A 14,061-nucleotide genomic window follows, 5' to 3' on the forward strand; every position below is an offset into this window, starting at 1 on the left:
GATGTGGTAGAGCTGTGCCTGGTGAGAAGTAAGATGGACAACATTGTGCTTATGCTCCAGTGCTGCTCCAAGAGCCAAAAGATGTGTAATGGACCAGTCTTGGGGGAAGCAGCAGGTATGTATGATGCCTGCCCCACTTTTACCATAAGTAACAACCAAAATAAAACCAAGCTGATTATACTGAGTGCCTTTTCTATGTATAGGAAAAGGAAACAACAACAAAAAACTTTCCAGTCTCAAGTGGCAGAGTACTAACACACCCATACATATGCACAAGCGCAGAGGCATGAATGAAATTAAATACTTTAGAAGTCTTCTTTACCACCAGCATGTAAAACTTCTGGTGCTAGATAGACTCATTCCACCTTACTTTGACACCCATCTTTAAATCTCAACAGTCCCATTGACCTTAACAACCTTTGGTTTATATTCTTAATTAGCAAGAAATGTCAGCTCCCAGCTACTCTTAATGTTCTACAAGTCCACTTATTTAGTTTAGAAGCAGCACTAATTACAGATACTACCCAAATGACACAAAAATCTTCAGTATAATCTCTTCCTCATTACTGTCTCCAGTTTCTCCCTGCTCTTCTCTTTCTCAATGGTTTTCAGATTCTCTTGTCTTTATGATGTGATTTAAAAAAATTTGTTTACAAAAGGCACCACCAGGGCTGAATGATTTCCATTACAATTTACTTTTAAGTTACTGGTTTACTTAACTTTCTAATTTATACTAATGGAAAATATTTGAATGAAATTATGTGTCAGACCATTTGTATATTTGCAAGACCAATCCTGCACATGAACCTTTCAAGAATTCCCTTATATTGATTGAAAGGACCATTAGACATTCTATTTGAGTGCTTCCAAAAGGAGGGCAGTGATGATTTCCTTTTTTTCATGACAAAGAATTTGTCACAGCAGCTTTTCTTGTCTTCCCTCCCATGCTTCTGGTTGTCAACCTGCATAATGTAGTTCACAACGCCTCAGCTGTACTGATAACAACTATTTATAGGACCACATTACAAATCAGATCAACAAAATGAATAAAAAATATTTTTTTACAATTTTTTTCAGTCTAGATTGTTCCACTAATCTGGTTCACAGTATAATGCTACAAACAATTGGCACAACCAGGAGTTTGGAAAACTGTGGGAACTTCTTACGTGGTTTCATTGCTAGACAAAAAACATACTGTGGAGCTACACCTTAAATTGTTGAAGTAAAGAGAAGGTGGTGTTACCTATTAGACATACTGGGTGCACATTATGCTGTGGGCTTTTTTCCAGTCTTGATACTCCCTCCCTCATAAAATTAAAATATTGAAATTATTTGGTTCACAGTTCTGTCATACTTAATAGCAACCATACACTTCAGTGTAAGAATGAATATGAAATACAAACCTGTGTAACAACAACTACTACAGCAATGCCAGTAGATGTTGGACTGGAATCCCACTGAAGAGGTCTGCCATGAGATTTCTTCATTCTGCCTATTGTCCAACCCATACACAGACTCAATAATAAATACAGCATTTGTATCTGTGAGACTATGTCACACACTATTGAAAACAAAGGAAAAAATGAATAAAATTACAACAAAAAAAGTTTTGGTTTTTTTTTCCTATAGCAAAGAGAAATGTTCTGTATACCTACAAACTATGAATGGATGCTTATGCCTCTGTATCACCTTTTAATTTTGATGAGTTAGATCAGCTGAGGTTGCTTTGCCACAAAATGTGGCTATTTTGTGGAGTTTTCAGTGACCAAACAGATCACCACCAGCTTTCCCCCAGTTATGCGGCAATTCTGCAAGAACACAGGCACAGTGCCACATCTTTCTAAATCCCACTCTTGTGTCAGAGTAGTCTGGGCTCAGGAGTGCATCTGCATAAACAGACTTATAAATGCTAAAGAACTAAAATCATATGGATGTTAATCTTAGTGCAAATATGAAGCATGATTAAATGAACTCCTTTCTTTGCTCTGAAGAACTTTTGTTCAAAAATCAGACAGTTACATTGTACTTTAAATTAATTGCACTTTGTCTTAAGGATGTAGTAGCTTCCAGAAGAAAGCACAAATATTTAGGACAAATTCCACTCTGAGATACTTAAAGGGGAAAATATAATGAATAACCGTAACACGAACTTCATTTAGATCAACAACTTGTCTGTATTTCATTTCATTAAATGCAAAGTAACTTTGCCTCATTTTGTTATATCCATTTTTACCTCTGTTAGGGAGCAATTAACACATACTCCATAAAGTTACATTCTTAATCAGTGTCTCAAACTTGTGTTTGAAGCTGCATCAGAATAAAGAAAACTTTAAGCTAGAATATATTAAAGTCTTTATTTGTAGCCTTGCTGCAGCACTACTAACAGTAGAAAAACCTGACAATTTCTTTCTGGGTGATTGTTAGCTTTAGACCGGTAAGTTTTTGACTTAATGAACAATTTTAAAGTTGGTGCTGGGATCTGACTCATTGTACTGGCGTAGCAGAGATATAAAAAAAATTGATTCTTACACTATATAAATTGTAAATTTGGTTCAGAAACTAGAGATTGGGCACTACACACAGCAATGCCTTCTTTTTCACTTCATTAGTATTTTAGTTCTATTAAATTTGTTCTTTATTTGTAATTTTCATTTACACTATCAGGTACAAGAATAATATTTCTGTCACAAAAAAAATTAAGCTCTACTTTTATACAACCGGAGTGTATTAGAAAAAATAAATACCACATCTACTAAAAATACTGGCACAGAAAATGTTGCCATTATACAGAAATTAATATGGATACAAGGGAAGTGTGTCAAAAGAAGATCATCTACCATATTTCCCTGATACTCAGCAATACTAGCAAAACAGGGATACAAGAGACTTCAAAATGTAATTCCTGGGATATGCTTGGTATTCTCAGAGTTTATATGCTTAAATGCTTCTTAATGTGTTAAGACACCTTTACTGTTTAAGATCTGTCAAGAGCTTTTAGTAAATACAAACTTGATCATTCTTTAATAAAATGAACCAGCACTGATTTTGGAAAAAAAAAACGATCATGGAATTATTTTCCAATGCTACCTCTGGAGAGACAGTACTCACTAGAAGAAGAATTGTTACATCAACCAAAGGCATACCAAACCAGTGTCACAAATCCAAACTAGAAAAATGACTAATAAATCTGTGTGTTCTAGGGAGCATTTTATTTTCTGTCACTCCTTAAGATAACCTGCCCTATAAGGTATAGCCAGACCTCATCTCTCAATCATCTCTTGGATATAGATACTGCTCTGCTTTAGTGTGGTAACAATTCAAGTGGATTCCCAGATAAATTTGTGTAAGACAAAAATCCACAGCCAGCTTTCATCTTTGACATCCCATACACCTTGCTAAAAAGGAACAAGGGTGAGAAAAATTTTAAAGGTTACAATAATCCCACAGTATTCAGGGGCAGCGTTAAAGTCATGTTACCGAGCTGATAGCATAATTGTCTGATTTCATCACAATTCATCTTTTTTGACTATTCAACAGATATTAGTCTTTGACTTTTCACATTTCATTCTTACCAAAAGTTAGAACACCACCACTTGCAATGTTTCTGAGTGCCAACATTACTTGTGTAATTTATGTAATTAGCTTAGGTGGTTAATTAGACTGAGGATCAGGTCTTTATACGTGGTAAAGACTAAATCATATCAGGAAAAGAGTAATTGCTGGAGATAGTACCCGAACAGGTTTTTAGAAAGATATTCTGGACACACTGCGATTAATAAAAATTTTAACATTTAATTTTAACTCAGATTTCTGTTGCCATATAGGAAAAATGGTATCACCTTCCACCTTCAAACTATATTACTTGCCATGAGCCCTTCTTCAGAACTGGAATTGCCACTGAAGCTTTCCACATTTCTACTACTTCTGCTCTTTTACTGTTTTGGAAACCACCAACTTCAGAGACAGTAAGAAAGGAAAACTTTCTTACCTGAATTGATTCAAAAATAATATTAATTATAACTTTTGTTTTATCTAAATAAAAGTGGGCTTTTGACTACAACACATACACAGAAAAAAATCTAACATGCAGCTATTCTCTCTGAAGTTCTGGCTGGATAGTTAACACCGGGGAGGAGTTATGACTACCTCTATATTCTCCATTTCATTTACTTTCATGAGACGAGAAGGAGCATTTAATAATACAGCTGCTGGAGAGGTTGCAAGGAGCTGCCAGCTCAAATTGTTAAAACAAGGAAAAGGCAATTATTGTGGTGCCAGGTGCCATCAAGAGGCTGATAATTCCAACTGCAGCCTTCTAAATGAGCTCTAAAAGGGAAATACTTCTCTATATAGGCTGTTACTCCCCAGCACTACCAAAGTACTACTTTCTTGGGGTGCTTCAAACCAGTCAAAAGGAATTTGCTTGGAAAGAACCCCCAATCCTTCAAATGTGAAATGCAGAAAAAAACCCCCAAACTACCCAACAACAATGCTTAACCCTGAAGAATGGAACATGATTAAGTTAGTGCACTTTGGAAAGGGATGCAATAGGAATTTAGTTCCAGTGAGAACTCAGAATATCTATACAGAGTGCAGAAAAATGTTTTGTTAGCATCGAACCTTCACATAAGCACTTTTTGTATCACACTAATCATAAAATATGTTCTGTAAAATATGTTTTCATTTAAAAATTGTTAAATTTGTTAGTGAAATGACAAACTCTATAAAACATGATTAAGTTTCCTAAAAAGCTTGGCTTTCTAGATCCAACTCCACAAAACTCTTCAATGTATTGAAAGATTTACTCAGGTGACAGGCATGTCTAAGTGTCTGTAGCAAGGAATCTTGAGACAAAAAAATCCTTTGAAAAATCCTAAACAATATCACAGTTGTATAACTTCAAATAGAGTTACTGTAAACATCTAAACCCTTTTTTTTCTGGAGGAGCAATTTATAGTATTTTATATTAGAAATCCAATTATGTGATCCAAGATCATAGTACAGTTCAGCAACAGCATTTGCTAATGTATTATACAGATTCACGGGTAGGAATATGTAAGAAACAGGACACAAGCATACTCACATTCTGCCAGACTTCCCATAAAAGGAGCGCCTATCCCATCTCTAGAATAACTGAAAAAATAAAAAGATTGTATTTTTAAGTAGGTGTGTCTTAAATGCGTCTTCTCTCTTAGAAGTACATTTAGGCAATGATGCAATTCAAAGGTCAGTCCTATGTTTTGCTGCAATCCATCCCAGGCAAAATCATGTACTGATCTTTACAACACATTGTTCTTCAAATCTAAAGACTGAAAGCAAAAAAGGAGCAAAGGTACCTTGAGAAATGCAGGTAGTTGGCAAAAGCTGAACCAGCCTGCAACAGTAATGCAATTGTCAACACCTTTAATACACCATGCATAGGTCCACGCTTCCTAATTGTTTGCCATAGGGATTGTGCATATATGCAAGCACTTAAGAAGTATGCTAGGACAAGCAGGAAAAAGAATTCATGTAATCCTGTGGAAAAAAAAAGAAATACAGCTTGGTTTTTATGAAGAAACATTGCTATTAGCAGCAAATAACTAAAACAAAACAGCGGGGTTTTTTAATATAATCATTGGGAAATACCTAGCAACTGTTACCCAAAAATGGTAGTACAGACAAAATGTCTAAATTCTAGTAAATTTTATCCAAGAAAATCGATGAACTTTATCAGAGAACCAATTATTATTTGATCTGACAAAATATTTTTTTATTCAACAATACCTTTTCTGAGCAGAGAGGTTTGCAGCAATTACCAAACTAGTGTAAAGTGGCACACAGTTCCTTGATATACACAAAATAATTGTAGCCCGTTTGATCAGTCAGAAATATATTTATTAAAGGACTAATTTTAGCTCCCCTTGTTTCTTTGTTTCATTTTGTAAAGGCACAATCTGAGGTGAGAGAAACCCAGAACAGACTTCTATTTAATCTTTTTAACCACTGGGTGTCACTCTTCCTCTGCATAAAGCAGCTCAAAAAGCACAGTTGATCAAGTCCGGAAACTTATAGATAAAGAAAAGTAGCACAGAAAACGGTAATTAGTTCTTAGCATGTGGGTTTTTGCACTTGTCTTAAAAAAAATCCCAAAGTTTTTTTAGCTTATTTATAAAACAGAAGTCCTCTAATTTTCAGTCTGGCAGTACTCTTTTAAGTTAAGCTCCCCTTAAGACCTCGATCATGGAAATCTTTTCTCTTGTCCATAAGCTTTGCAAACCATCAGGAGCTCCCAAAGGGTCAAAGCCAGTGAGATATAAGCAAAAATGAGTAAACAAACATTTTTCACAGAAAACTTTACGTTTTCTTTCTCCAACCTTCCTTGAAATCTACTGGTGCCCACAGAATCAGATTCTAAAAAATGCTTTCTCTCCAGCAGCAAAATAACTCTGTTAAAAAGCTTCCAGCCAGCTCCACCCAGAGACTGGGAAGAGCAAGTATAAACATTTCAATAGCTGAGCTGAAAAACATTAGAACTGGATGAGTTCTGAATAGTAGCTAGCATTATAACTTCTACAACTGAAATTAAGCATTTTTGACATGCACACAGCAAAATGGGAGAAAAAAGAGTGTAAGGTAATAAAGAGTCTTAAAAAATTCCATGCCACTCTGCTTGTCTTGTACACTGATACAAAAGCATGATTTATGAATGACCAAAGTATGTGGTTCAGATCAAATCTTTCTTCTTTCTTTCTGCTTCAAAAGATAGCCACTGAAGTTGGCAAGGACTTTGATAGAGTTATTTCTCACCACGAGTGAGAACCCTTAGAAAACTCTTTAGGAAAATCAACTAGCTTTTAACAAACACTAAGCAAATTTATGATAGAAAGTTCCTTCTAACCACAGACAGAGTGTAGATTATTGGTTTGAGACCAAAAGGGTTTAGGAGAAAGCCGCACTAAAAACCAACTATAAAAAATACAGAAAAGTGTAATTTTCAACCTCTCTAAGTTTCCTGACTTCCAAGGAACCTAGTTGACAGACAAAATAAAACATTATTTGAAATACCTAACTTCAAAGCTCTTTAAAACACTGTCTACCTGTTCAGCTGCCTTTAGAAATCCTAGATTCCACTGACACCGTACCTTATGTAGAAGACCCCTACCATACAAAATAACATTACTTGCCAGGGATCAGAAGTCAGGCCTCCTCATCTCTCAAGGCAAATATCTTAATCACAAGGTGACAGCCTCAAGTTCTTTCCTATGCTCTCCTTATTATTAATTTAATGTTTGAGATGTCCTGTGCCAGGCCACAGCCTGAATAACTCAAATGAAGGATGACCTAACTAAAACCTTCTGTAACTATGTAATTTTTAGTTGCCCGCACGAAAGATGCAAGAAATGAAGCTGGATCTTCTCTCTGATACCCTCTCGTTCTAAGTTTCTATGGAAAAATGGCAAAGACTATTTCCCAAAGATGCATTAAACATCAAATTAAAAAGGAGAGAGAATTGAGAGAGAGATGAAATTCTCCTCAGCTCTTTGAAAGCAGACCAGTGCATGTAACTTCAGGATTCATGGCAATAATGCAGGTTTTAATTCTGAATCAACAGAGGTGTTCCTCTGCAACTCTGGAAGACATGGCATGTACAGCTCACCTCGCTTCCTACTTGTTAGATCTAAGTACATGCATCCAGCACATTTACACACCTCCTTACCCAGCATGTCAGCTTTTCAGAGTTCTGCTTCTAAGTACTCAGTCTTCCTACAAAATCAATACAGAACCGAGATGCCTCTCTAGGAGGTCTCTGCACCAATGCAGTCGGCCATATGATGCCTTGTAGCTGCTTTGCCCCTCGATTTAGCAATTACTCCTTTAGCTATTACTCCTCTTTGACAGTAAGTGCATTAACACAGAATTCACTTTTGAAGACCAAATTTGCCAAATAAAAGCTGACAATTTGTAGCATAAAATTAAAGAGAGAGATTAAGTCTGATTATGAACCTTGAAATCCAGATTATTAACGTGTTACTTTCTTGCAGATTCTGCTAAATGTTCCAGTGAGTATTTCCTTCCTTTCAAAAAGTGAGCTGCCTTTGTTCCCTCTACATCCTTTTGAGACCAAGAGTGACAGCAGGGCATTTGATTCTGGGCACAGCAATTAGGCTCACCCTGGGTATGTAGGTTCACTCTTTGTAGGAAGGCAGACTAAGCCTACAGGCCCCTTCCCTCACAACAGACCCAGGTGAGTGACATGCTGATGAGGCCTCCCAGAGCAGTGATGCTACTCATTGCAACAAAGAACACATTAGGCTGGATTGTCCAAAGCATACAATTTTATGTAGGCGTTTCTTAAAATGTCTTGATATTTTTCTTTGGATGTTTAAAGACTTAAAATTACATTTCCTAATTATGACAAAATCCGGCCTGACAAACCTAATCTACAGCCTGTGACTAAGGCACTTATAAAGATCTAAGCATTGAACTGAAATTGTACTGGCAAAATGTTTTATTGTGCATGTACGCGTGTTGCACAGAATCAAGTTTCACACAGCTAAGGAATTTCACTAATTAATTAAAATCAGGTATTAAGTCCACATTCAAGTGGAAGATTACAATTTCAACATGTTCAAAATACCTATCAGCAAAGATTTTAACACTGACTTTCCTTGGGCATCTACACTTCTAGTTAGGCAAGTTTTGGAAAGTCCGTCTAGGCAAAGGAAAGGATTTTTCTGTGATGACAGGAAATGAACTCAAGTTTACTCTTTGTACGAAAACAGAATATGAAATATAAGAGGCTCTGCTATCCATTCCCCATACTTTTCCAAGCACAGTAAGCACTGATGTGAGTAATCAGATCCTTAACTTACAAATCTAATTTTAAGGAAAAAAATCTTACCAGATTCCCCTGCGCTAAAGTGATCTAATGGATTCCCTTCTGCATCTGGGTTTAGTAAGACCATTTCAAACTGAATATCCTCGGATTCAGAATAATTCTCCTCGCAGGTAAACTTGTCTACATAAAACACATACCATGTTTCCGGATAAGGAATCTGGGACACTGTCAGATTTTGCTCTGTGTGGTTCACAGTCACTTTAGAAGAAAACAAAACAAAACAAAAGAAAAAACAAAAATAGGAGTAAATACTTGATTAGTTTGGTTTTAGAAAACACATCTTTGCATGACGATAAAACTTAAATCCACAGCATCATAAACAGGTTATAAACTGTACACAGCAGAAAACAGACTTAGTTTTGAAAGCTATCCGTAACACCAGAGACCAGACGTCCAACTTCATCTTTTGTTTTCAAACAGGTGCAGGCAAGGGTTGGTGAGGGCACTGCATCCCACCTCTCAGCTCTTAGCTCTGCTGGGAGGGCTCCTTTCTTCCAGAAGCCAGAAAGTGCAAACTCTGTTTCCTCTGCTTAGCACATTTCCATCCTTTAGTTCAGTATTGAGATGATTAGCTATTCTGTACTACCCACCAGGTACTTCTGCAGCATGAAAAATACCTTTGTGAAATTTATTTCACTCTGTTTTCAAAGAGATTTAGAGCACCAAACAGGAATATGTTTGTTTACTGAGCATGTGAGCTCAGTAAACAATAGCATGCATGCTTTAAAAGGTGCAAATCAGTATTATTTCATAGGACCTTCCCCAAACTGTAGCATACTGAATTTCAATTGACAGTTAAGGGCTGAAACCATTATGTAATCAAAATGCATATTTCAAATCAGATTACATTTAAAAACAACTATGTAAGATACTCATGTATCATCTGCTCGCTATCTTACCACTATTTTTGCCTAAAAACAACAGTTAACCAAGCACAGTCTCTTCAAAACAAACACTTGATGCAAATGAAACCTGTGGCTATGTTTGGCTGAAACTGCAAGAATTGTTAGCATTGTTACATTGTCTTCCGAACTTGAGTGCTAATCAGCTCAACCATCTCTCTGAAGGAGAAATAACAATATCAGATGAATTCACCTTAACAGTTAAAGATTACAATGGCTAAGGATGAAGAAAAAGAAAAATTTCATAAAAACCCCACAAAACACGTTTCTTTTGTGGAAGGCCTTTTTAAATGAAAAAGCTGCAAACATACAAACACATTTTCCCTAAGGATTTTGTAGACATAATTTATAACTAATTTCTAACTTGAAGCCTACCTGTGAAAAACTTCTATGTAATTCAAATAAACTTGTTTCAACTACAAGAAGTTATTTTCTGTTCTCTTAAGGTATGAACTGAACAACATCAGAATCCACAAGAAATTGTACTATATGTGTCTTTGCAGCAATTGTCATGAGGTACAGACTCGGACGACCCGCAAACCAGTATTTCATATGGTGCTGAGCCCAAATGAAAGGCAAATAGTGACTGACAGGAGCAGCTTTACTCCCCATGCCCACACTCAACTGAGTTCTGACACTGCGTTATTTGCACCAAGAGTAAGGATCACACAGAATGTGTTTAATCAGTTTCCTGTCAAATCTGTAAACTGACTCACAGGCAGAAAAGTAATCGATTTTGCCCAAGATCAGCAAAGAGATGCAACTCCTAAACAGAGCAGAAAACAGTGAGTACACTGCTGGGACAGTCAGGGACGACAGACCAACTGCTAGTTATTCCAGCAGCACTTTTGTGCAGCTCTGATGAAGTGTAAGGAAACCACATCCCTAAAAGTGACATCTGTGTAAGATTCCATTATGACAAATGTTACAGGACATCAATGTGTTACTCTAGGGATTTTGACTGCACAAAGAAAATGTATTTAAAAGAGAAGCTGTAGTCATTTAAAATAGATATGAATGAAGCTTCTAATACTTATTTAATTTCTTAAAGGAAAATTTATGCTTTAAGTACCATTACGATCAACAAATGGTGCAAAAATTATTTCAGTCTGTCTTCTAGTTACATAACTCAATGCTTCTGTGTTTTACTGTTCTTTCACATTTAGATGGGTACTCAAGTTAAGCTTTATCCTGATTAGCTCATCTTTGATATTGTATTAAAATTTTTCCAACTTGTTTTGTACATCAAAGCATGACAGATTTGTGCTCTCATGAAAATATAATTTTATTTCTGTTTTTTTCCGCTTTGAAAAATGCCATTTCCATGGAACCGGAGAACAGGAGCCTCCTGACAAGTGAGAAATGTTCCTTTGAAAACAAGAGACAAAAAGACAACCTACATATTCTATACTGGTATAACTCTCAGCTCAGATGTTAAAAACACTTGAACGTGAGATTCAATGAAGAGTATCAAATTACAAAAGTAAAGGGTGAAACAGCATTAAGTTATAATAGGGGCAAGTTATAAAGTAAGACAGCATGACACATTAATTATTGCAGAAAAGAAAGACTTATTATGAGGTGGTGAAATAGAAGGTTTGCAGTACAAAATTACCCTTTTACTTTGTACTTGGGCTACACACTCTCACCTTACAAGCATTTGCTTCAGAAGTTTAGAGGTAACTGCAGCAGGTTCCATCAGTTTGCCTCTTAACTTTTTTTTTCATTTCACTGCAATGAAAGTCACAATTCAAACTGTACATTTGACTGTCCCAAACAGATTCTTTACTTCTTCAGTTTCATAGTACAATGGTACTCTTCGTAAATTCTCTCATATACCCAAGATAATCTATGTTACAGAAAATTTGAGATCTGAGTGGAGTTAAAAAAAAAAATCTCTGTACTGAATGACTAAATCAAAACTTCAGCCAAGCATGTACCCTTTCTGAGTTGTGAACATGTGAAAGGATGAACTAGAACTGGTCATAAAGTTTGTCTGTTTCCACTAAAGCCACTGTTTGTCATGGATTTCATTTTCCAGCGCACATAACTTGCAAAGTCTTCTGAAGTGATACAAAGAAAGAAATTTTATTTCCTTGTAGTGGTTTTTAATTGCAGAAGGCCAAAGTCCTAGCTGATGCAAAGCTCAAATTCACTGAAATGAATATTCTAAATACACAGATAACTTAACAGAGTTCTAAATACACCAGTAACTCTGTAAGGAGAAAAAAAGGCAGTAACTCACTTGTCAGCTGAGCTTTAGAGAACTTCTCTGTACAGCTGTGATCTTGGATACTGTCCTCCAGCTTCTGCCATTCCTGTGCTTGAAAGAGGTGAAGTCTAGCTGCTTTTGCCACAGCTACTGCTATATTCTTGATTCTGACACACAGAAGAGCATGGTCACCTTGATATTTAAAAAATAAAATCAACTACTCTGTTTTGATGTCAGTTACAAGCAAAAAGATAGCGCGGCACAGATTTTTTTATAAGTAGCTGCACTACAGCTTCACATTACTCTTAAATTTTTACTACTACTTCCTAATAAAAGTATTTATGGTCTTTCAGAAACAATTTCTATATATCTCATTAAGAAACCAGTGCACGCACAATTCTCTGTGATGGTACTTAAACAAACCTTCACTGCAGCCCAAGTGTCATTAACCCTCTCTGCTACAAACAGCCTTCCCACCCCTCTCTTTTTTAAAACAGACTTCCAGATAACAATCTTTCCCTTCCTCCCTCCCATCCCAAATTTTATTTTTTTTAAGTTAAAGACAGTGCCTCAATAGTCTCAATAACTAGTTCAAAGTCTAGTACTTTATGACCTTTGTGGCATGACTATGAGCATCACAGGGTAGCTCTTAAGTCTAAAACTAGAAGAACTTATGTGAATGGACTTTGATGTTATGGATGGATTAGAGCTAAAATACTTAAGTATAGATAACACATGTCAAACTGATGCAAAGAAAATCAAACTTCACAAGTGTGCTCTAATGTGTCAGTCTACCTGTAGAATCATAGAATGGCAGAATGGCCTGGACTGATGGGACCTGAAAGACCACCTGGTTTCCAAAACCCCTACCATGGACAGGGACACTTTCCACTAGGCCAGATAGCTCAAAGCCCCATCCAGCCTGTCCTTAAGCACTTCCAGGGATGGGACGTCCACAACATCTCCAGGCAACCCATTCCAGTGCCTCACCTCCCTCACAGTAAATTTTTTTCCTAATAGCTAATCTAAACCTACTCTCTTTCAGTCTGAAACCATTCCCCCTTCTTCTGACACTACAGTCTGCATCTTGACACACAGAAATATTTTAGTCATTTTAGAACTAGCTCATTTGACAAAATTTATCTTGTCTGAGTAACTCCACATCCTCAAACTTGTCTTCATAATTTCTTTCATATATTGCCATAGACTTCTTTAACCAAAGAGTATCCTAAATTAAAAGGTACAATTTAGTGTACAAGAAAAATCAATTGGTACCCCAAGAGCACGAATTCCATACAAATGCAAGCAAGCCTTGAGTGGTTTTTTATCTGTCAGAGCAACCTTTTTTTCACCCCTAATGGAGGCACCAGATAGATGTGAATCAATAGAGTACTACCAGCTTCAGATAAGGAAGGTTTGCCTGATCAGAACCAGTTGCAAGACAGGTCCTGCAAAAACCCTCAAATAAGGTGATCTCCTGGGATCTGTAAAGTGTTGTATGAACTACAGTCTAGCTAAGATTTTGAAATACTAACAGAAGGCTCTAAAAAAAGCTTCACTAAGACCCAAAATAGTTGTTGGTATTCATGCAGAAAGAGGAGTATTTCTATGCAAATACGCAACATCAATTTATAGAATTATATCTGAACACCTACACCACTGACCTTGAATCTTAACAGTCTTTTCTCAGATTTAAACAGTGCACTTTTTCCCTTCAGATCTATTTAGAACACTTCTACAATTATTTTCTAGGACAGTGATAATTAACTGCTTTCAAGTCACTTCATAAGCTAGCTCCACCCTATCTATCATTTCCCATTCCGTGCTGGAAGGTCACGCTCCAACTCTATTTTGCTTATGTCACGTTTTCCTGCATCCCGTTAGATTTTGAAACACTCCACAGAATTGTTCTGCCCTGAAGCTCAATGGGAAAGAAAACAGCCTAAGCTACTGAACTGCTGAGCATATAGGAAAAGCACGCTGACCAGCACAGCCTTGCTGTACACGGCACTTGTCATGGTTACACACGTGTCTTTCTGCAAAGTAAAACTTCTTTAGCAAGCACA

At 36.5% G+C, this 14,061-nt stretch overlaps 1 protein-coding gene across 2 annotated transcripts in view; it reads right to left on the bottom strand.

Moving 5' to 3' along the window:
- GPR180 (G protein-coupled receptor 180) overlaps nt 1-14,048 on the bottom strand; it is a 25,251-nt gene extending 11,203 nt beyond the window's left edge. Inside the window, exons 1-6 of one of the 2 annotated variants that reach the window (XM_017732637.1) lie at nt 12,029-12,106; nt 11,433-11,514; nt 8,885-9,079; nt 5,337-5,517; nt 5,084-5,133; nt 1,404-1,561 (exon numbers count right to left, since the gene is read on the bottom strand). In XM_017732637.1, the coding sequence (XP_017588126.1) occupies nt 1,404-1,561; nt 5,084-5,133; nt 5,337-5,517; nt 8,885-8,948 (453 nt within the window). In that variant the 5' untranslated portion in view covers nt 8,949-9,079; nt 11,433-11,514; nt 12,029-12,106. Of the gene's footprint in view, nt 1-1,403; nt 1,562-5,083; nt 5,134-5,336; nt 5,518-8,884; nt 9,080-11,432; nt 11,515-12,028 lie in introns of both variants that reach the window. The other variant, XM_017732636.1, reaches the window with a different exon arrangement.
- Nucleotides 14,049-14,061: the final 13 nt, after the last annotated feature.

This window comes from Corvus brachyrhynchos, unplaced genomic scaffold, assembly GCF_000691975.1.
Source record: "Corvus brachyrhynchos isolate BGI_N302 unplaced genomic scaffold, ASM69197v1 scaffold12, whole genome shotgun sequence".
Classification (NCBI taxonomy): domain Eukaryota; kingdom Metazoa; phylum Chordata; class Aves; order Passeriformes; family Corvidae; genus Corvus; species Corvus brachyrhynchos.